General features: G+C 46.0%; 1 protein-coding gene across 1 annotated transcript; it reads left to right on the top strand.

Annotated features, from left to right (window-relative positions):
- The first annotated feature begins 1,624 nt into the window (after positions 1-1,624).
- LOC133806105 (3-hydroxy-3-methylglutaryl-coenzyme A reductase 1-like) lies at positions 1,625-24,758 on the top strand. The gene is made up of 5 exons (XM_062244238.1): positions 1,625-1,696; positions 1,790-1,997; positions 23,189-23,483; positions 23,978-24,383; positions 24,467-24,758. Exons 1-5 carry the CDS (start codon positions 1,625-1,627, stop codon positions 24,698-24,700), a joined length of 1,215 nt encoding a protein of 404 aa, XP_062100222.1. The 3' UTR covers positions 24,701-24,758.

Genomic DNA, 24,758 nt, shown 5'->3' with positions numbered 1-24,758 from the left:
AATTGATAGTAGATCTGTTGATTTTAGACCTACACGAATATGATGTAATATTAAGGATGGACTGGTTATCTAAGTATGGTGCCATAGTGAACTGTAAGAAGAGGAGAATGGTTTTCAAACTGGCAGGAGAAAAGTCGTTTACGTTCCAAGGCTCAGCCGAGGAAAAGAAATTCGCGATGATCTTAGCTATGAGGGTGAGGAAGATGTTAGAGGATGGTTGCATTGGATATCTGGCAGACGTCGTGGATAAATATAAAGAGGGCATGTTACAACTAGCTGAAGTACCCATCATATGAAAATATCTTGAAGTATTTCCCGATGACCTTCCCGGGCTACTGCCAGAGCGAGAAATGGTGTTTGAAATAGAAATTATTCTGGGGATGACACCCATTTCGAAAGCTCCATACCAGATGGCGCCAGCAGAATTGAAGGAGCTGCAGGCTCAACTACAGGAGCTGTTGGATAAAAAGTTCATAAGACCGAGTCATTATTCGTGGGGAGCTCTGATATTGTTTGTAAAGAAGAAAGACGGCTCCATGAGAATGTGTATAGACTATCGGGAGCTGAACAAGGTGACGATTAAGAACCAGTGCCCGCTTCCCAGGATCGATGATTTATTTCATCAACTCCAGGGAGCATCGATATTCTCTAAGATAGATCTCCGATTAGGCTACCATCAACTCAGAGTTAAGGAGTCAGACATACCTAAGAAATTGTTTCGGACGCGGTATGGGTACTACAATTTTGTAGTGATGTCCTTCAGACTGACCAATGCACCCGATGCATTAATGGACCTCATGAACCGAGTGTTTAGCGAGGTTCTGGATAAATTCATCAACGTGTTTATTGAAAATATTTTGATATACTCGAGAAACCTGGAGGAACATGCGGTGCATTTGGAGATGGTTCTTCAACGTTTGAAGGAACAAAAACTTTATGCCAAATTTTCCAAGTGCGAATTTTGGCTGGAAAAGGTGAGTATGTTGGGCTATGTGGTGTCACGGGAAAGGATATCCGTGGATCCTACCATGATAGAGGCAGTAAGTCAGTGGAAACCTCCGAAAAATGCTCAGGAAGTGAGAAGTTTTCTCGGATTAGCAGGGTATTATAGGCGATTCGTAGAAGGGTTCTCAAAAATAGCTACACCAATTACCGCTCTTACCCGTAAAAATGCTAAGTTTGTATGGACCGAACATTGTGAGAGGAGTTTCCAAGAACTAAAGACAAGGTTGACCACTGCCCCAGTGTTGACTATCCCAGTGGGACAGAGGGATACCCGATCTACAACGATGCCTCATGACAAGGACTAGGGGCATTACTAATATAACATGGCAAGGTGATAGCTTATGTGTCCTGACAGCTAAAGAATTATGAAAAGAACTACCTGACACATGACTTAGAGTTGGTTGCAGTAGTGTTCGCATTAAAAATCTGGAGGCATTATCTCTATGGGATGCATTGTGACATTTACACTGACCACAAGAGCCTCAAGTACTTCTTCACCCAGAAGGAACTGAACATGAGGCAGTGCCAGTGGTTAGAATTGTTAAATGGTTATGATTGTGACATTCTATAATATATCGGAAAGACCAATAAGGTGGCAGATGCTTTGAGTTTGTAGTTGATGGCGTACGTGATGACAGTGCGGGAAATGCCCTTGGAACTGCAAGGTGACATCTCTACGTTGGATCTCGAGGTAGTTGTTGGAAAATTATCAAATCTTTCAGTCCAACCCACCATTATGGAAGCCATACAAGGAGGATAGCTTTTGGAACCTTGGTATGAGCAGATCAAACATGAGGTGAGGAAGGATATGCGACCAGGATTCCACATATCGGAAGATGGGGTGTTAGGATTTAAAGGTAGAATTTGTGTTCCCGATGATGTAGAGATTAAGAAACAAATCTTCTACGAGGCACACAATGCCCCTTACGCAATGCACCCTGATGCCACAAATTATGTTTTTCCACAAATTATGTCAAGAGATTTTACGGGACGTTAGAAGAGATTCTCATCATCTTCTATTATTCGAACATTTCTCAAGCCATAATCCAAGTACTCATGTGTTGAGATAAACTTGTGATTTCTAAATTAGAAACCCTTGTTCTCTATATGCCCACACATCTTGAGGTGTAGAGAACACTCCAAAAGATTGTGGTCTAAGTACTCAAAGCGTTGGATTGGAAGTTCGTTATTCATACAAAAAGACTCAATGACACTTAATAGACTTCAAGAGGTAAATATATTTGTTCTTGAATATTGTTATACCCAGATTTCGAGCCATAGTAAATATGACCTCGAAAGCTGAGTTCGCATTAAATGGTCTCGTGAGGGTTAGGGTATGCTCTACGATTGTAAACCGAGCCTGCAAAGTATGATACATGACCTGGAATGTACTGACCTCGAAATGATCTCGATCTCGAAAGATAACTCTGAGAGCCCCTCATCTTCGGGAACAACTTCGGAGCAGGGATATTGAGCTCGATGTACTATCTCGAAAGCAATGTTAGCTCGGGAGATGTCAGTGGCTCGCACAATGACGTGAAACCTGAGATGCCGAAGCCTTGGAGATACGCTATGACCACCTTGAATATCTACAAGTATTGTAAGCATGAGATGTAATCCTCATTTATTGATATAAATCCCCAAGAATCGTGGGATATTATTTAGTCAGTTATGCGTTTCCTGATCTATGGGGGACGTTTCCTTATATATCTGATTATTGGTATTTAAAGCCATTTATTTTTATTCACAAAAGAGTAACTACCCAAAATATGTGGGATAGTATTCTGCATCCTTCTCTATAAATAGAGAAGCCATGCACCATTGTAAGGGACCGAAATTCTGATCCTTAAGAGAAAACTCTGGAGAATTCATGCTAAAGAATTGTTCAGAGATAATCTTGAGATTAATAACAGAGACTCGTGGACTAGGCAGATTTAACTGCTGAACCACGTAAAAAACCGTGTTTGATTCATTTGTTTATTTTTGGCCATTGTCTTAAATTGTTTACGTGCTCTCTTCTTTTATCTGTTGACGAAAAACGGCGTCAACAGTTTGGTGCTTTCATTGAGAGCCTCAAGCATCCATCCCGGAGAGATTCATGGCTGCAAACAATCAGAACACTCCTGAAGGAAATTACCCAAGGCGTCCTGGAAAACAACCAATGGAGAACCCGGACGCTGAAGAAAGGAGTGGGTCCTCTGATTCTCGGGGACCACCTCCACAACCAAGGGATGAGGACATGTACTATAACCCTGAACGTTATGTCCCTATTGTAGAATTGGAGAATCGGCAGCTGAAACAGCTGCTGGCAGATGCCAACAAACGTAACGAGGAGTTGACTAGGATAGCCGCGGAGGCGCAGGTGGCTCAGCCCCCGCTTCCGCGCGAAGACCAAGTCCCTCCTCCAAGGGACGTGCACGTTCCTCCCCGGAGGCCCCGTGGACGTCCATGAAAAAATGCTGCCACAAGGAGGCCAGCACAACCTCCAGCACCAACAGAGCCATCTGCTCCTTCTAGGCCTCAGAGGAGTACCCGAGCTCGGGTCCCGCCTAATCCACCTGTGGGAGTGCCTGCAGGAACTGAGAACAACCGAGCTCCTGCCGAGGCTCGGACTCAGGTTCCTGGTAGTGCACCGAACGCAACTGGCCCGTTTCGGGCAAATTCTGGACCCTCCAGGCCGAGGCAAGGAAGACAACCACCGTCACCTATACGGTTTCCTCCGTCTCCCATAAGATATCCTTCACCTCCCCGCAGAAACGCTCAACCTGGTCGAGATCAGGATCAAGGGCGTACAGGGGAAAGACAAGGAAACAGGGAGACGTTCCAGGGGCGGAAAGGCGCGCCATCCGAGAGAAGTCAGACGTCTCGATCTCGCACGGCAGAGACGAGGCGACGTAGAAAGGATCCACCACGAAATGACCGATCGATGAGTTTCACCAGTGATGAGTCCGGAGAAACTAGGTCTGTCAGTAAACACGACCGGGGTCGAAAAAATACTGGAAATCACAAGAGCCATCCCGACCTGCGCAATCATCTGAATCAGAGCAGGGGAAAGGGAGATCAGACAAACCCGGATCTTAGGAATCATCTGAACGGGCGTAGAGATCCCTCACGGAGACGCGAGCCTGGGATCGCGATTAACGACTGTCAATTCCAAACACCGCCTAAGGACCCAGTACAAGAAAGGATCGATCAGCTCGAAAAAGCCTTTAGGCTTTTGAAGAATGAACGAGGAAACAGTCGATATGAGGACTCTGATGAGGAGCTCGAGCCGTTTGCTCCCAATATTTCTAACACTCAGTTCCCCCAAGGGTTCCAGATTCCTCACGTCCCAGCGTTTGAAGGAAAAACCGACCCATGCAGACACCTGAGTACATTCAACACTATCATGAGAGCTAGTAACGTGGGTTACGAGCTCAGATGTATGTTGTTTCCGACATCATTGGCCGGACCTGCCAAGAGTTGGTTCGAGAAGTACAAGAGACATTCTATAACTTCGTGGGATCAATTGTCTAGAGACTTCAAGAAGCAGTTCCGAGCTATGATGGGAGTCAGACCCGAAGCATCCACTTTGACTAACGTCCGACAACATTCGGGCGAAACACTGAAGAGCTACCTGACAAGATTTAATCTAGAGGTCGCCCGAGCTCGTGGCGTGGATGACAGCGGGTACTTGATGGCCATCCGAGCTGGTGTTTTACCCGGGAGTGCCCTTTGGGATGACATGCAAGGGAAACCGGTGAGGTCGATAACCGAGTTTAACAGACGGGCGCAGAAATTTGTCAATGTAGAGGAGGCGAGGTCAACACTCAAGGCGACCTCGCAGACCGAAACTACAACGATAAACATTAACTCCGCCTCAACCTCGGTTGACCCAGCAGTTACACAGCCTACCTCGGAGAATCCTTCCAAGAGGAAAAAGAGCGAGGGAAATAATCCCGAGGCTGATGGAGGAAAGAAGAAAAAAGGAGAAAGGTATTTCTCCGTATATAAAGTGCATACCGAGCTCAACGAGTCTCGGGAAAACATATACCTGGCTAATGAAAACCAGGTCCCCTTCAGGCGTCCGGACCCTATGAGGAATCAAAAGTCCAAGAGGGACTCCAGCAAGTATTGTCGATTTCATAGGGACACCGGCCACACAACTGATGAGTGCCGACAGCTGAAGGACGAGATCGAAGGATTGATCTTGAGAGGTTATTTCCGGCAGTATGTCAAAAACCAGAATACTGGACAAGCTACTGCCAGCCAGAGAGTAGCCGCGCTTCCGGCATCGCAGAATAATAACTCCCGATCTCGGGATGAAGACAGGCCTCCGCCGATAGATGGAGAGGACGTAATAACCATCTCGGGAGGTCCTCATCTCGCAGGAGGGGGCAGAAATGCTCAAAAACGATATGTGAATGAGCTGAAGACAGGGGACGGATCTCCATACGAACCCGAACCAAGGGCACCAAAAAGCCAAAGGGTTGAAACTCAGCCTATAACCTTCACCGAGGAGGATGCCTCCCATGTCCAGTTCCCTCATCATGATCCACTCGTCATCACCCTACAGCTTGCCAACAAAAGAGTGCGTCGAGTTCTCGTAGACAATGGGAGCTCAGTTAACATTCTTTATAAAGCGACACTAGAGAAAATGGGACTCTCCCTTCGTGACCTGAAGGCTTGTGCAACCACTTTGTACGGATTTTCTGGAGAAGGAACCGCCTGTATGGGGTCCATTGAACTCCCTGTGACCTTGGGAGACTATCCAGTCTCGGTAACCAAGATGATGGAGTTCGTGGTGGTAGAGTTACCATCTGCCTACAATGTACTGCTCGGGAGACCCGCCCTGGTCGGGCTGAGGGCAATTTCATCTGTAAGACATCTAGCCCTTAAGTTCCTAACTCCAAGTGGGGTCGGAACATTGAAACGAAATCAATTGGCAGGAAGGGAGTGCTACAGCATTTCCTTAAGGGGAAAGAAACAAACAAGCGCGCAAGCACTCGTTGTCATACAGAATAAAGATGGGACAATTTTAAAAATTGATGAGGAGATCGATCCAAGGATTGAGGAGAAGGTCGACCTCCAACCTTTGGAAGAGCTCGAAGAGGTTCAGCTCAAGGAAGCTGATCCCTCAAAGAAAGTGAAGGTCAGGAAACACCTCCAAGACGAATCAAAATAGCAATTAATTTGCTTTCTGAAGAAAAACCAGGATGTCTTCGCGTGGTCACACTCTGACATGGTGGGAATAAGCCCTAATGTAGCGAGCCACGCATTGAATATAGACAAAAGCTTTCCCCCAAAGCAGCAAAAGCGAAGGCAGCTGGATGAAGACAGAAAGAAAGCACTAAAGGAGGAGGTAGACAGGCTGAAAACAAATAATTTCATAAGGGACGCTTTTTACCCGGACTGGGTGGCCAATCCAGTGTTAGTCCTGAAACCCAATGGGACGTGGAGAACGTGCATTGACTACTCAGACCTCAACAAGGCCTGCCCGAAAGACTGTTTTCCCCTGCCGAGAATTGACCAGCTCGTAGACGCCACGGCGGGGCATGGTCTGATGTCGTTCATGGATGCTTATTCTGGGTATAACCAGATTCCCATGCATGCCCCCGACCAAGAACATACGAGCTTTATCACAGACAAGGGGCTCTACTGCTACAATGTCATGCCATTCGGACTCAAGAATGCCGGAGCCACGTACCAGCGGCTCGTAAACATGATGTTCTCAGAGCAAATTGGGAACAACATGGAAGTTTATGTTGATGACATGCTTGTAAAGTCTCAACTTAACAAAAACCATGTTGATGACCTCGAAGAGTGCTTTGGCGTGCTCAGAAAGTACAACATGAAGTTGAATCCTCAGAAGTGCACTTTTGGGGTGTCTTCAGGGAAATTTCTGGGTTTCATTGTCAACTCCCGTGGAATCGAGGCTAATCCCGATAAAATAAAGGCCCTAATCGATATGCCTTCACCTCGGAAGCATAAAGATGTTCAAAGCTTGACTGGCAGGATGGCAGCTCTGGGCAGGTTCATTTCGAAGTCAACGGACCGCAGTCTCCCATTCTTCAACTTATTGAAAGGAAGTAAAAAGTTTGAATGGACAGATGAGTGCGAGCTAGCCTTTCAAGAGCTCAAAGGGCACTTAGCCGAACCACCCATCCTATCGAAGCCTGAGACGGGAGAAGTACTGTTCTTATACCTCTCAACAACCGAACACGCGATAAGCGCGGTGCTCGTCCGAGAGGAAGAGAGAATACAGAAACCCATCTACTACATCAGTAAAAGATTACTGGGGGCAGAGTCAAGGTATCCGCTGATGGAGAAGCTCGCCCTCAGTCTGATCCACTCATCTCGAAAGCTCCGCCCTTACTTTCAGGCACATCCTATCCATGTACTAACAGATCAACCACTAAGGCAAGTCTTGTCCAAACCAGAGGCATCTGGTCGACTCCTTAAGTGGGCTGTTGAGCTCGGACAATTCGAGATCACCTACCATTCGAGAACAACCATTAAGGCACAAGCGTTGGCAGATTTTATAGTGGAGTGCACCGGTACAGCCGACGACGAGGTAACAACCACGGCCCACGAGCTGTGGAAACTTTACGTCGACGGGTCGTCAAATGAAAATGGAGCGGGGGCAGGAGTTATTCTGATCACTCCTACAGGGAGCAGATTTCACTCTGCTTTAAAGTTCGGCTTTAAAGCATCTAATAATGAAGCTGAGTATGAAGCTTTACTTGCGGGACTACGAATAGCAAAGGAGCTCAAGGCCAAAGCTATACATTGCTACAGCGACTCCCAGCTCGTAGTTAATCAAATCTTGGGAGAGTACCAGGCTCGTGGCACAAAAATGGCAGCTTATCTGGAGAAGGCAAAATCCGCATTGGAGTTTTTTGAGTTTTATGCAATCGAACAGGTTCCCCGAGAACAAAACTCAAACGCAGATGCCTTAGCTCGCCTCGCCACCTCCGCCGAAAATGACGAGCTAAATGTCGTACCCGTAGAGCACCTGTCAGCGCCCAGCATTACTGAGCCTGACGAGGAAGATGTGTGTATGGTCGAGACAGAGCCGACCTGGATGAGCCCGATAGTTGAGTACCTCGAAAATGGAATTCTTCCAAAAGATCGAAATCAGGCTCGGAAACTAATGTATCAACTTCGCCGTTACACCGTCCTGGACGGAAGGCTATACAGAAGGGGGTATTCCATGCCATTGCTCAGATGTGTAACTCCTCCCGAGGCAAAGAAGATTATTGAAGAAATTCATGAAGGGTTCTGCGGAGACCATACCGGGGGGCATAGCTTGTCCAAGAAGATTATACGCCAAGGATATTTCTGGCCAACCATTAAAACGGATTCTTTCGAGTTCGTGAAAAAGTGCGACAAGTGCCAGAGATTCACCACGATACCCCGAGCTCCACCTTCCGAACTAACCATGTTGACATCCCCATGGCCTTTTGCGGTATGGGGCATCGACCTCATAGGCTCACTCCCAACTGGCAAAGGAGGAGTAAAATATGCTGTGGTCGCAGTTGATTACTTCACAAAATGGACGGAGGCTGAACCATTGGCGACCATAACTTCGAAGAAGATCCTAGATTTCGTGGTAAAAAACATCGTATGCCGATATGGAGTGCCAAGAAAGATTTTGTCTGACAATGGAACCCAGTTTGATTTCGACTTATTTACCAACTTTTGTAACAAGAACGGTATAATAAAGAGCTTTTCGTCAGTGGCTCACCCTCAGGCGAACGGTCAGGTCGAAGCCGTTAATAAAACTCTCAAGAGTTCCTTGAAGAAAAAGTTGGAAGAAGCAAAGGGACGATGGCCTGAGGAATTACCCCAAGTCCTTTGGGGATATAGAACTACAGCTCGGACATCAACTGGGCATACCCCGTTTTCTCTTGCATACGGCTTCGAGGAAATGTTGCCCATTGAGGTCGAAATTCCAACGATTCGAACTCAGACTTACGACCAAAGTTCCAATCATACTCAGCTCGAAGAAACCCTAGACTTGATCGAAGAAAAAAGGGAAGAGGCTCAGCTGAAAAATGTTGCTTACCAGCAACGGACCACGAGATATTTCAATAAGAGGGTTCGAGACCGAAAGTTCGGAGTGGGAGACCTGATTTTGAGACGAGTATTCTTAGCAACCCGAGATCCAGCAGCTGGGGTGCTCGGGCCGAACTGGGAAGGACCATACCAGATAGAGTCAATCATCCGACCGGGCGTATACAAACTTGCGAGATTAGATGGGAGCCTGATACCTCGAGCATGGAATGGCGAACACCTTAGACCATATTATCAATAGTGTAGAAAGTGTCGCCTGTAACCATGATTTTCCGTATTTAGTGTGTTTTTTAATTTCAAATAAAGGGTCTACTTTGTTTCACATGTAATTTATTTTTATTTTTGCAATCTCTCTTAATTTAATAACCTATTATCACACTCATAGGATATTAAGGGGGCATCATTGGTATACATACCACCAGCTTAAAAAATAAAAAATATACATAAAGTACTTGGATATAACCAAGTACGCGATGTTAGATAGTTCGGACATAACCGAATTAACAAACACAAAATATTTGGACATGACCAAATGCGCGAGCTTAGATAGTTCGGATATAACCGAACCATCGCGAGCTTAGATAGTTCGGATATAACCAAACCATCAAAACCTAGATACCTGGAGTTAACCAGATGTGTAGACACAACAGGTTTGGAACAAACCAGCCAAATTATCGATCGATGACAAATGGAAGCCTAAACCTATTGCGAGATAAGTCAAAGTCGAGGCTGGAATATCTTAGAAATATAGTTTCGAACTCTTAACCTCGGAGCTAAAATACTGAGGATGAGGAAAAGTAACTAAAAAAAAAAAAGATATAACCAAGTCATTCATATTACATACCATATAAGTACTTTCGAGTTCATGGTTGGAGTAATATCCGACCTCGATAAATAACGAGGTCGGAAACGGATAATCCGAATAAACTATGCATGAATGCATCGAATTTCGAGCTTAAAATCCAAACTATGTTTGTATGCATAAATAAACATAAACGAGTTCATCAATTATAAGAATGTGCAAAATATTTCGAGCCAAGAAATGTAAAGCATGTAAAAAATTAAATTAGTTAAAGAAATTGTATCAGCCCCATGGGCGTAATTCACAATAATTACATAAGAGGACGCAGCCCCAATGACTGATCTTCCCGAGGTTAGACTCAATGAAGAGGAGTCTCCTTGGCCTTCTCAGCGGCACCGGACCCCTCAGGACGAATAGCATGACTATCCTCCTGAGCTCCCTCCGAAACGGTACTCGGAGCAGCTTTATCCTTCTCGAGCTGCTCAGCCTCTTCCTTCTCGAGCCGAGCATTCCATCGTTCGAGGAAGGACGCCTCGAGGGGACCCAAAAAACTGGTGTCCAGTTCTTCGTTATAAGCCCACATCCGGTACATGGCTGAATCAACCGCCGTTTCCTTCTTTTCTTTGAACTCGGCAGTAAGGCGGGTTTTGATATCCTCCATAAGGTCGAGGGTGACAGCCTTGTCTTCCTCGAGCTTCTTATTGGTCTCCCGGAGCTGGATGATATCTTTATTTTGCTCCTCGAGTTCGTTTTTCAGCTTTCCGAGCTCCTTGGCCATTTCCTCACGCTCCTTAACCACTGCCTCGAGCTTAATGTTCGCCGCCTTCAAGTCATCATTCGCTCTAAGGTGGAGGTCCCTCTCCTCTTGGGCGAGGGTCCTGCTCGAATGGACCTCGTTGTTCAGCTCGTAATTGAGCTGGGCAGTGAAAGCAAGAGCCTGAAAAAAGGAAGAAACCATCTTTAGCCTCGAGACAGTATGGATGTAAGCAAAGGGAATATAGGATACTTACCGCGGCAGTGTGCTCGATACTCTTCTCGTACAGGACAGTGCGGTCCCGAGTGCCAGTTAGACACTGCCACTGAGGAGCCTCGAAATTGCCGTAACTCTGGCCGATCCGGGACATTACATCCGAGATCAGCGTAGATCCGTGAGGACCGGCAGCATTATCCACCACATACGAATCCATATGGGTGGAGATGGTTAGCTTCTGAGCTCGGGAAGCAGAAGGTCTTTTGGCGAGCTGGGTAGAAGGTATTTGACCCGCCACAGGAGGTTGGGATTCGGCCACGGCAGCGATACCGGTCTGCGAGGCCGGCGCCACCACAGAGACGACGGCCTGCGAGGGTGGTATCGTCGTGGGGGCGTTAGTCTGGCCAGTCGACGCAGCAGCAGAGCTCGAAGCCGGCGGGGGAGGAGGAGGCGTTTTCCTAGATTTCTTGGAGCCTTTCCCAGGCTGGCTGGTTTTCAGTCCCCCTGACCTGGGGCGTTTGCTCCTCTTGGCACCCGCATTGTCGATAAGGGCGTGGAGCTCGGAGTCCATATCGCCTGCACAAGTCATCACAGTGAGTCAGTAAAAGAGATAAGTTACTTCAACACTATATATAGAGTGGTGGAAGAAAAAACCTAACTGGAACTTTTCCCCGAGCTTGAGCTTGGGGACCATGAAATTCCCCCGTCTTCAGAAGAGGCGGGGGGAGGGCCTTCCCTATAAGTTGGTGATAACCTCGAAAGGTCCCTATAATCATTGGTCCCATACTGCACAGCTATCCCATTCCACATCTCGTCCGTGGTATACATAGTGTCGTATTTCCCGAGCCCACTATCAAACCTATGGACACAGTCATCTACCCAACTCCATATGTAGAAGTGGTATCTATCCTGTGGGCACGAGACTAGTCTATTGGGCCTGTGTTTTAATAAAGTGGGGGACCACATTTGCGAAGTAGGAAGGGTTTTACCTCCGTCGGAGTCCGAGCTCGAGGCTTCGTCATTGGCCTCATTTCCCGACCGCGGACTTCTCGAGCGAATTGGGAGGGATGCTTTCCTTTCCCTCCTCGGAGGAAGGATGCCTGTGGGCAGAGGCACTTCCTCCCAGCGTTCATATTTTTTACTGGACCAGTCAGAGGTTGACTGGCCCTGTCCCAACAAGCCACAAGCTCGTAGCTTGTCCTCATGTAGCAGAAATGAGAGAGACCTCCTGCCATAAGGGAGTCGGAGCAGGCTCACTTTGTGCTCCTTCATTGTCTCGTCAGGGGTGGGACGCTGAAAGTTAGCTGAAAGGCGAGATACACTTCAACTAAACATGGATTCAAGGGCTAAAGATTCGAGCTCAAAAATAGAAAGTAACGAGAATACTTACGAATTCGCCTAAACGAACGATGTCGAGACGGGAACAGACCGTCTGTCCAGAAAAAAGCCCTCTTGAAGTCAGGGGGATGGTTCGGAAGGTCTTCAAATATTTTTGTCTCTTTGGGGTAGCTCGAAAGATAGTAGAAACCATCTCCTCCCCGAGTTCGGGAGGGATTACTCTTCAAGCAAAAGAGATATAAAATCTCTTGGGGTGAAGGTCCTGTCCACCCCTGCTCGTGAAACAAGGACCTCAGGGCAGACAGCACCCTGTATGAATTGGTGTTGAGTTGGAATGGAGCCAACCCAACAAAATCGATGAAGTCTCTGAAAAAGGACTTCAGGGGCAACAAAGCTCCTGCCCTTAGGTGTTCTTGGCTCCAGGCCGCGTATTTCACACTGGAATCGCGGCCCCCAGGAGCGAAGCAGCTCCGTTCATGCCTTGTCGGAGCACGACAGTTCAGTGTGTCCAACGAGCTAAGGCCATGAAGGGCCAGGATGTCAGTTATCTGGTCGGAGGTGGTAACCGAGCTCTGGTAGAACTCGGCTTCAAACATCTCCCTCCTAGGCTGCGAAGACAAAGGCTCCGCCATTAAGGAAAACTGAAGTTCCCTCGGGTGGTATGCTACCGTGACTTTTAACGCGGGGTCGAGGGGAACTGGCCTAGGTCCGGGGTTAGGCTCCAGATAGATGGCCTCCCGAAGGACCTTTCTCTTCTTTTCGATGACCTCGTCAATCTGGCGACGATAGTGGGCTCGAATGTCTTCTTGCTTGCGTGCGATCTCGTACTCTTTAATTCGACGCTGGTTCCGGGCAAAGATCGATTCCGGGCTCAGAGATTTGGGCTCGTAAGGAATTGCTCGTAATGACCCCCACCTTTTTTCCGAATTCTGTGACATCTAACGAGAAAGAAAAAATGGTGAGGGCCATGCATGCAAGAATCACGAGCTCGATGGATGAGCTCGGAGATCTAATGACAAGAAACTAAATATTAAGACCCTCACTAAAGAGTCAGAGCGCGTAGTCTACGGGAAAGGAAAAGGAGCGTGGATGATTTCTTTTTTGAAAATCCCGAAATTCAAGGGAAAGGAGAGTGGCGGTTAGCCAGGAAAAACGTTTTTGGGTTTCGTGTAATTGTCAAGAACAAGGGTTTTTTCCCGAAAACTTGGTGTACAAGAAACATAGCCTAAAATTTTCAAAACCCAGAAAGTTGAAACGCCGGTCAAAGGACAAAACTGGGCATAAACCAGAGGCAAACATCCAGAAAGAAAATCCAGAAAACATAAAACCTATCGGTTCAAAACCTCCTATCGCATCATGCTAAGAACACATACTAACGTACACAGCAAGCACAGTATAAAAAGAACAATAAAAATGGCGTACTTACACAGTGATGGTGAGTGCAGCGAAATCGTCGAGTGGAGAAGAGGTTACAAGAAAGAACTCACTGACTCGAACAGACCAGGGTTCCTTTGTTTTTTGGGTCGAGAAAACATGCATGGGATGGAAGCTTCTTAAGAAAGTTTCTGGCTTTCTTGTTTTTTCTTTTCTTTCTGGTTTACAATGAACAAACGTAAAGAAGAAGACGAAGAGGAGATCTTATATATATAGGTGGGAAAACTAAATCAATCAGGAGCGTTGGTTAAAATCCTCAACAGATCGAATGGAGGGGAATCGGTGATAAGATGGTGCCGAAAAGCTGTCAGACGAACAATCGTGGGCGTGTTCCCAAGGTACTCAAGTACCTAAAATGAGCAATACCCATCTGGCACGTGTCCGTTTTTAAGAGTGTGACGGTATGGTTCCCAGAAAGAGTAGTTCAAAAGTTTCCTTCTCTTAGGACTCGAACAAATACTTTTGAGGGGGCAAAATGTTATACCCAGATTTCGAGCCATAGTAAATATGACCTCGAAAGCTGAGTTCGCATTAAATGGTCTCGTGAGGGTTAGGGTATGCTCTACGATTGTAAACCGAGCCTGCAAAGTATGATACATGACCTGGAATGTACTGACCTCGAAATGATCTCGATCTCGAAAGATAACTCTGAGAGCCCCTCATCTTCGGGAACAACTACGGAGCAGGGATATTGAGCTCGATGTACTATCTCGAAAGCAATGTTAGCTCGGGAGATGTCAGTGGCTCGCACAATGACGTGAAACCTGAGATGCCGAAGCCTTGGAGATACGCTATGACCACCTTGAATATCTACAAGTATTGTAAGCATGAGATGTAATCCTCATTTATTGATATAAATCCCCAAGAATCGTGGGATATTATTTAGTCAGTTATGCGTTTCCTGATCTATGGGGGACGTTTCCTTATATATCTGATTATTGGTATTTAAAGCCATTTATTTTTATTCACAAAAGAGTAACTACCCAAAATATGTGGGATAGTATTCTGCATCCTTCTCTATAAATAGAGAAGCCATGCACCATTGTAAGGGACCGAAATTCTGATCCTTAAGAGAAAACTCTGGAGAATTCATGCTAAAGAATTGTTCAGAGATAATCTTGAGATTAATAACAGAGACTCGTGGACTAGGCAGATTTAACTGCTGAACCACGTAAAAAACCGTGTTTGATTCATTTGTTTATTTTTGGCCATTGTCTTAAATTGTTTACGTGCTCTCTTCTTTTATCTGTTGACGAAAAACGGCGTCAACAGTTTGGTGCTTTCATTGAGAGCCTCAAGCATCCATCCCGGAGAGATTCATGGCTGCAAACAATCAGAACACTCCTGAAGGAAATTACCCAAGGCGTCCTGGAAAACAACCAATGGAGAACCCGGACGCTGAAGAAAGGAGTGGGTCCTCTGATTCCCGGGGACCACCTCCACAACCAAGGGATGAGGACATGTACTATAACCCTGAACGTTATGTCCCTATTGTAGAATTGGAGAATCGGCAGCTGAAACAGCTGCTGGCAGATGCCAACAAACGTAACGAGGAGTTAACTAGGATAGCCGCGGAGGCGCAGGTGGCTCAGCCCCCGCTTCCGCGCGAAGACCAAGTCCCTCCTCCAAGGGACGTGCACGTTCCTCCCCGGAGGCCCCGTGGACGTCCATGAAAAAATGCTGCCACAAGGAGGCCAGCACAACCTCCAGCACCAACAGAGCCATCTGCTCCTTCTAGGCCTCAGAGGAGTACCCGAGCTCGGGTCCCGCCTAATCCACCTGTGGGAGTGCCTGCAGGAACTGAGAACAACCGAGCTCCTGCCGAGGCTCGGACTCAGGTTCCTGGTAGTGCACCGAACGCAACTGGCCCGTTTCGGGCAAATTCTGGACCCTCCAGGCCGAGGCAAGGAAGACAACCACCGTCACCTATACGGTTTCCTCCGTCTCCCATAAGATATCCTTCACCTCCCCGCAGAAACGCTCAACCTGGTCGAGATCAGGATCAAGGGCGTACAGGGGAAAGACAAGGAAACAGGGAGACGTTCCAGGGGCGGAAAGGCGCGCCATCCGAGAGAAGTCAGACGTCTCGATCTCGCACGGCAGAGACGAGGCGACGTAGAAAGGATCCACCACGAAATGACCGATCGATGAGTTTCACCAGTGATGAGTCCGGAGAAACTAGGTCTGTCAGTAAACACGACCGGGGTCGAAAAAATACTGGAAATCACAAGAGCCATCCCGACCTGCGCAATCATCTGAATCAGAGCAGGGGAAAGGGAGATCAGACAAACCCGGATCTTAGGAATCATCTGAACGGGCGTAGAGATCCCTCACGAAGACGCGAGCCTGGGATCGCGATTAACGACTGTCAATTCCAAACACCGCCTAAGGACCCAGTACAAGAAAGGATCGATCAGCTCGAAAAAGCCTTTAGGCTTTTGAAGAATGAACGAGGAAACAGTCGATATGAGGACTCTGATGAGGAGCTCGAGCCGTTTGCTCCCAATATTTCTAACACTCAGTTCCCCCAAGGGTTCCGGATTCCTCACGTCCCAGCGTTTGAAGGAAAAACCGACCCATGCAGCCACCTGAGTACATTCAACACTATCATGAGAGCTAGTAACGTGGGTTACGAGCTCAGATGTATGTTGTTTCCGACATCATTGGCCGGACCTGCCAAGAGTTGGTTCGAGAAGTACAAGAGACATTCTATAACTTCGTGGGATCAATTGTCTAGAGACTTCAAGAAGCAGTTCCGAGCTATGATGGGAGTCAGACCCGAAGCATCCACTTTGACTAACGTCCGACAACATTCGGGCGAAACACTGAAGAGCTACCTGACAAGATTTAATCTAGAGGTCGCCCGAGCTCGTGGCGTGGATGACAGCGGGCACTTGATGGCCATCCGAGCTGGTGTTTTACCCGGGAGTGCCCTTTGGGATGACATGCAAGGGAAACCGGTGAGGTCGATAACCGAGTTTAACAGACGGGCGCAGAAATTTGTCAATGTAGAGGAGGCGAGGTCAACACTCAAGGCGACCTCGCAGACCGAAACTACAACGATAAACATTAACTCCGCCTCAACCTCGGTTGACCCAGCAGTTACACAGCCTACCTCGGAGAATCCTTCCAAGAGGAAAAAGAGCGAGGGAAATAATCCCGAGGCTGATGGAGGAAAGAAGAAAAAAGGAGAAAGGTATTTCTCCGTATATAAAGTGCATACCGAGCTCAACGAGTCTCGGGAAAACATATACCTTGCTAATGAAAACCAGGTCCCCTTCAGGCGTCCGGACCCTATGAGGAATCAAAAGTCCAAGAGGGACTCCAGCAAGTATTGTCGATTTCATAGGGACACCGGCCACACAACTGATGAGTGCCGACAGCTGAAGGACGAGATCGAAGGATTGATCTTGAGAGGTTATTTCCGGCAGTATGTCAAAAACCAGAATACTGGACACGCTACTGCCAGCCAGAGAGTAGCCGCGCTTCCGGCATCGCAGAATAATAACTCCCGATCTCGGGATGAAGACAGGCCTCCGCCGATAGATGGAGAGGACGTAATAACCATCTCGGGAGGTCCTCATCTCGCAGGAGGGGGCAGAAATGCTCAAAAACGATATGTGAATGAGCTGAAGACAGGGGACGGATCTCCATACGAACCCGAACCAAGGGCACCAAAAAGCCAAAGGGTTGAAACTCAGCCTATAACCTTCACCGAGGAGGATGCCTCCCATGTCCAGTTCCCTCATCATGATCCACTCGTCATCACCCTACAGCTTGCCAACAAAAGAGTGCGTCGAGTTCTCGTAGACAATGGGAGCTCAGTTAACATTCTTTATAAAGCGACACTAGAGAAAATGGGACTCTCCCTTCGTGACCTGAAGGCTTGTGCAACCACTTTGTACGGCTTTTCTGGAGAAGGAACCGCCTGTATGGGGTCCATTGAACTCCCTGTGACCTTGGGAGACTATCCAGTCTCGGTAACCAAGATGATGGAGTTCGTGGTGGTAGAGTTACCATCTGCCTACAATGTACTGCTCGGGAGACCCGCCCTGGTCGGGCTGAGGGCAGTTTCATCTGTAAGACATCTAGCCCTTAAGTTCCTAACTCCAAGCGGGGTCGGAACATTGAAACGAGATCAATTGGCAGGAAGGGAGTGCTACAGCATTTCCTTAAGGGGAAAGAAACAAACAAGCGCGCAAGCACTCGTTGTCATACAGAATAAAGATGGGACAATTTTAAAAATTGATGAGGAGATCGATCCAAGGATTGAGGAGAAGGTCGACCTCCAACCTTTGGAAGAGCTCGAAGAGGTTCAGCTCAAGGAAGCTGATCCCTCAAAGAAAGTGAAGGTCAGGAAACACCTCCAAGACGAATCAAAATAGCAATTAATTTGCTTTCTGAAGAAAAACCAGGATGTCTTCGCGTGGTCACACTCTGACATGGTGGGAATAAGCCCTAATGTAGCGAGCCACGCATTGAATATAGACAAAAGCTTTCCCCCGAAGCAGCAAAAGCGAAGGCAGCTGGATGAAGACAGAAAGAAAGCACTAAAGGAGGAGGTAGACAGGCTGAAAACAAATAATTTCATAAGGGACGCTTTTTACCCGGACTGGGTGGCCAATCCAGTGTTAGTCCCGAAACCCAATGGGACGTGGAGAACGTGCATTGACTACTCAGACCTCAACAAGGCCTGCCCGAAAGACTGTTTTCCCCTGCCGAGAATTGACCAGCTCGTAGACGCCACGGCGGGGCATGGTCTGATGTCGTTCATGGATGCTTATTCTGGGTATAACCAGATTCCCATGCATGCCCCCGACCAAGAACATACGAGCTTTATCACAGACAAGGGGCTCTACTGCTACAATGTCATGCCATTCGGACTCAAGAATGCCGGAGCCACGTACCAGCGGCTCGTAAACATGATGTTCTCAGAGCAAATTGGGAACAACATGGAAGTTTATGTTGATGACATGCTTGTAAAGTCTCAACTTAACAAAAACCATGTTGATGACCTCGAAGAGTGCTTTGGCGTGCTCAGAAAGTACAACATGAAGTTGAATCCTCAGAAGTGCACTTTTGGGGTGTCTTCAGGGAAATTTCTGGGTTTCATTGTCAACTCCCGTGGAATCGAGGCTAATCCCGATAAAATAAAGGCCCTGATCGATATGCCTTCACCTCGGAAGCATAAAGATGTTCAAAGCTTGACTGGCAGGATGGCAGCTCTGGGCAGGTTCATTTCGAAGTCAACGGACCGCGGTCTCCCATTCTTCAACTTATTGAAAGGAAGTAAAAAGTTTGAATGGACAGATGAGTGCGAGCTAGCCTTTCAAGAGCTCAAAGGGCACTTAGCCGAACCACCCATCCTATCGAAGCCTGAGACGGGAGAAGTACTGTTCTTATACCTCTCAACAACCGAACACGCGATAAGCGCGGTGCTCGTCCGAGAGGAAGAGAGAATACAGAAACCCATCTACTACATCAGTAAAAGATTACTGGGGGCAGAGTCAAGGTATCCGCTGATGGAGAAGCTCGCCCTCGCATTAAATGGTCTCGTGAGGGTTAGGGTATGCTCTACGATTGTAAACCGAGCCTGCAAAGTATGATACATGACCTCGAATGTACTGACCTCGAAATGATCTCGATCTCGAAAGATAACTCTGAGAGCCCCTCATCTTCGGGAACAACTTCGGAGCAGGGATATTGAGCTCGATGTACTATCTCAAAAGCAATGTTAGCTCGGGAGATGTCAGTGGCTCGCACAATGACGTGAAACCTGAGATGCTGAAGCCTTGGAGATACGCTATGACCACCTTGAATATCTACAAGTATTGTAAGCATGAGATGTAATCCTCATTTATTGATATAAATCCCCAAGAATCGTGGGATATTATTTAGTCAGTTATGCGTTTCCTGATCTATGGGGGACGTTTCCTTATATATCTGATTATTGGTATTTAAAGCCATTTATTTTTATTCACAAAAGAGTAACTACCCAAAATATGTGGGATAGTATTCTGCATCCTTCTCTATAAATAGAGAAGCCATGCACCATTGTAAGGGACCGAAATTCTGATCCTTAAGAGAAAACTCTGGAGAATTCATGCTAAAGAATTGTTCAGAGATAATCTTGAGATTAATAACAGAGACTCGTGGACTAGGCAGATTTAACTGCTGAACCACGTAAAAAACCGTGTTTGATTCGTTTGTTTATTTTTGGCCATTGTCTTAAATTGTTTACGTGCTCTCTTCTTTTATCTGTTGACGAAAAACGGCGTCAACAAATACTTGTATACATGTGCATATGATATATATATATAAATATGTGTATAATTATATATATGTTGCATGATTAATGATATTGCATATTAATGGTTCCTGTATGTATGTACTCTTGAACATATAAACTGTTTATATGAGAGGTGGAGATTTTTTTGTTGTTTATCAACTGCGCCCACCACGCCATTTTGCTGTGCACTCTAATTGTTTTTCCAACACTAGAGACCTATTCCAGGGGGGATACATAGGATTCTTAGCTAGCGGGGTGGATACCATTCAAGTGATGCCAGTGGGACTAGGAAAGACTAGATTAGTCTGTGAGTTTTTGGATGTGTCTTTAAAGGATCTGCCAAGGTTACCTCCACACAAGAGAAAGAGTTTGTGATTGAACGGGTGCCAGGGACAAAGTTGGTGTCAATGGCACTATACAAGATGGCTCTAGTAGAACTAAAGGTTCAATTACAGGAGTTACTAGACTTGGGTTTTATTAGGACCAGTTTCTTGCCATGGGGCGCACCAGTTCTCTTCGTAAAGAAGAAGGATGGTTCTTTGAGGATGTGTATCGACTATAGAGAACTGAACAAGTTAACTACCAAGAACAAGTATCATCTACCAAGGATTGATGATCTGTTTGATCAATTACAATGTAGACAGTATTCTCCAAGATAGATCTTCGATCTGGTTATCACCAGCTGAGGATCAGGGAGGAAGATATACTGAAGATAGCCTTTTGCACTAGGTATGGGCATTATGAGTTTTTGGTGATGTCATTTGGACTGACTAATGCCCCAGCAACATTTATGGATCTGATGAACAGGGTGTTTAAACATTACCTTGATCGGTTCATGATCTTCTTTATCAATGATATACTGGTACACTCTCAGTCAGAGATAAAGCATGAGCAACATCTTAGAATAGTACTACAGAGGCTGAGAGAGCACAGGTTGTATGCGAAATTTAAGAAGTGCGAGTTCTGGTTGCCACAAGTGACTTTCTTAGGTCACATAGTCAGTAAGGATGGAATTATGGTGGAACCAGCGAAGATTGAGGCGGTCAGAGATTGGCCAAGGCCAAAGAATGCTTAAGAGATCAGAAGTTTCTTGAGATTAGTAGGTTATTACATACACTTTGTGGAGGGGTTTTCCAAGATTGCATCACCACTAAAAGAGTTGACACGCAAGAATCAGAGGTTCATATGGTCAGACAGGTGTGAGGACAGCTTCCAGAGACTGAAGAAGAATCTGATCACCGCTCCAGTTTTGAATCTTCCTATAGATCAGGGCAAGGTTGTGGTTTATTGTGATGCCTCGAGGCAGTGCCTAGGTTGTTTCCTTATGCAGGTAGGGAAGGTAATTACCTATGCATCACATCAGCTGAATGAGTATGAGCAGAGGTACCCCACACATGATTTAGAACTTGCATCAGTAGTTTTTGCACTAAAGGTATGGCGACACTACTTGTATAGTGAGAAGTGTGAGATATACACAGATCACAAGAGTTTGAATACTTCTTCACCCAGAAGGACTTGAACATGAGGCAGAGACGTTGGTTAGAGATGGTGAAGGATTATGATTGTGAGATCCTCTATCACCTAGGGAAAGCCAACGTGCTTGCAGATGCCTTAAGTCGGAAGGGTCCGGGACAGTTGTACAATGTGAGACATATATCTAAGGAGTTGGCAGAGGATATGACTAGAGCATGTATTGAGTTAGTCGTGGGCTAGTTAGCCAACATCACCCTGTAGTATACTCTTTTAGAAAGGATCAAGGAGAAGCAATTAAGTGGCCCACAGTTGGAAAGGATTAAAGGAGACATCCTAGCAAGAGTGGCTAAGGACTATACAGTGTTAGATATGGGTTTATTGAGATACAATGATCGGATTTGTGCTCCGATGGACACTGGGATCAGATGGGAGATTCTAGATGAATCTCATACTACCCCTTATTCTCTACATCTAGGCACCACGAAGATGTACCAGGATCTGAAAGTTTTATATTGGTTGTCTGGGATGACGAGGGACATGAATGAGTACGTGGAAAAGTGCCTGACTTGTCAGCAGGTCAAGGCAGGTCATCAGAGACCAGCAGGAATATTGCAGCCTATGGACATCCCAGAGTGGAAGTGGGAGGACATCACGATGGATTTCGTGGGGGGATTTCCCAGTACAGTGGGCTAGCATGATTCACTCTAGGTCATTGTGGATCGATAGACGAAGTCAGCTCACTTCTTATCGGTAAGGAGGAACTACATAGTTGAGTGAGAGAGATAGTACGCCTTCATGGGACTCCGAGGTTCATCGTGTCAGATAGGGACCTATCTTTACTTCCATGTTTTGGGGAAGTTTACAAAAGGCAATGGGTACACAGCTAAAGTTCAGTACAACTTATCATTTTCAGACTGACGGTCAGTCTAAGAGGACTATCCAGATATTGGAGGACATGCTGAGAGGATATGTATTGGAATTTGAAGGGTTATGGATTAAATATTTTCATTTGATAGAGTTTTCCTATAATAATAGCTACCAGTCGACTATTGGAGTGGCACCATATGCGATGTTCTATGGTAGAAAGTGTAGATCACCCATTCACTAGGATGAGATGGGTGAGAGAAAAAACATTTGGGTCCTAAGGCAGTTCACAGGACCACTGAAGCTATTGAAAATAATAGAGCTCATATGCTCACGTCTCATAGTAGATAGAAGAGTTATTATGACCCAAAACGGCAGAACGTGGAGTTCCAAGTGGGAGACTATGTCTTCCTTAGGGTTTCACCATTGAGAGGGATGAAGTGATTTGGGAAGAAGGGCAAGTTGAGCCTTAGGTTTGTTGGACCATTTGAGATCCTAGAGAGGATCGGTCAGGTGGCCTATAGCACTACACCAAATACCCATTTCTATAACACACAAATATAATACTAATAAAAAAGTGTTATGTTAGATTAATATATTGGGCCACTTTATCAAAAAAAGGCGGTAATAATTCCACCATCCCCCCACACTTAGCTTTTTTTTTCATTTGTGAGACCTGACCCTTCATTCTCCTTTTTCCTCATCATTCTCTCTCCTCTCTCTTGGATCTCTTTCTCCCACCAGACCCGTCGAAGCTTTGACCACGCAGGCCCAAGCCCTCACACGACACCAGAGGCGAACGACGACACCGGAGGCCAGCTCTTCTTCTCCTCTTCCCTGTGTGCGGCCAAGCTTTCTTCTTCCCTGTGTGAGACCAGCTAGCTCCGGCCGGTTCAGCAACGGTGGTTTCGGTCTAAGAACATTGGAAGGGTTCGATTACGAATCTATTTTGGGGCAGTGCTGCGAAATGCCTGTTGGGTACGTCCAGATTCTGGTGGGGATCGCGGGTCCATTGTTGCTCGATGGGTTCGAGTATTCGGTGCCGATGGCGACTACGGAGGGTTGTTTGATTGCGAGTACAAAAGAGCTTGCAAGGCTATCCATTTGTCTGGTGGGGCTACCAGCGTGTTGTTGAGGGATGCCATGACCAGAGCACCGGTTGTGAGGTTTAATTCCGCCAAGAGAGCTTCCGAGTTGAAGTTCTTCTTAGAGGACCCTGAAAATTTCGAGACGCTTTCCATCGTCTTTAACAGGTTAGTCCATGCTTCATAAAAATTATATGTATATATGTAAAGTTGTATCTATTATTGTTTGTGGTTATGGTGATTGAAATTTTAACACGGAGATCGATATCATGTTTTTTTTTTCCTCTAATTTAATATAAATTTGAGTAATAAATTTGTTTTCTACATCAATTTCGGACCTGGTTTGTTTCTAGGACAAGCTGGGTATAATTCTTTTGTACATCATTTTCATTCCTAATAGTTTTAATGAATATGTATAGTCTAATAATTCGCACACGCATACTTGTCAAGAAGTCATCGCTGATAATGCTATCCCCACCCCAATATTTAAATGTTTGGAATTTGAATATTTAATGTCATTGTCGCTGCCATTTGTTTTTCATTGAATGTTAATACCTGTAAGGAATAATCCTTTATCCAGGTCATTTTTCTATTCCCATCTTATTAGCAATTATTGCCCTTTTGTTTTGTTTTTTTTTTTGGTTGTGGTGTGGAGGTGTTAGTTCACAGCTTCCTATGTCATTCTCTAGTACCAGTTTCATATTTTTCTACTATATGACAGGCAACTTTTGTTCGGACAAGAAACCTGCTGCTGTAAACTGGATCGAAGGGCTTGGAAAATCAGTTGTTTGCAAGGCAGTAATCAACGAAGAGGTGGTGAAGAAGGTTTTGAAAACAAACATCCATGCTCTTGTAGAGCTTAACATGCTTAAGAACCTTGCTGGCTTTGCCATTGCTGGTGCTCTCAGTGGATACAATGCTCATGCCAGCAACATAGTATCTGCAGTATTTATAGCCACAGGCCAAGATCCAGCACAAAACATAGAGAGCTCTCACTGCATTACCATGATGGAAGCTATCAACAACGGCAAGGATCTTCATGTCTCTGTGACTATGCCTTCAATAGAGGTAAAACCAGTAGTTCCATTCCAACACACAATAAATCATTAAAGATATGCATTAACATTATTTCCTATATATTTTATCTTCAGGTGGGTATAGTAGGAGGTGGGACACAACTCACTTCTCAATCTGCATGCCTGAACTTGCTTGGCGTGAAAGGTGCAAGCAAAGAGTCCCCAGGAGCTAACTCTAGACTACTGGCCACCATTGTAGCTGGTTCGGTGTTAGCAGGTGAGCTCTCTTTGATGTCTGCTGGGCAGCTTGCCAAGAGTCACATGAAATACAATAGATCCAGCAAAGACATGTCAAAAGTTACATGCTAAATAGGTACAAAATAAAAGAAAAAAAAAGGGAAGGGGGGGTCCGGGTGTGATTATCGAG

The sequence above is a fragment of the Humulus lupulus genome, chromosome X, assembly GCF_963169125.1.
Source record: "Humulus lupulus chromosome X, drHumLupu1.1, whole genome shotgun sequence".
Taxonomy (NCBI): domain Eukaryota; kingdom Viridiplantae; phylum Streptophyta; class Magnoliopsida; order Rosales; family Cannabaceae; genus Humulus; species Humulus lupulus.
Note: the sequence above shows the minus strand (reverse complement) of the source record. Positions and strands in the feature narration are given on the sequence as shown.

Excerpts from the sequence above, each read along its gene's own strand:
- LOC133806105 (XM_062244238.1), top strand. The coding sequence starts at position 1,625 with ATGGCGTACGTGATGACAGTGCGGGAAATGCCCTTGGAACTGCAAGGT. Across the intron at positions 1,998-23,188 it reads GTCAAGAGATTTTACGGGAC|TGCTGCGAAATGCCTGTTGG; the intron begins GTTAGAAGAGAT and ends ATTTTGGGGCAG. Across the intron at positions 23,484-23,977 it reads CTTTCCATCGTCTTTAACAG|TTCACAGCTTCCTATGTCAT; the intron begins GTTAGTCCATGC and ends TGGAGGTGTTAG.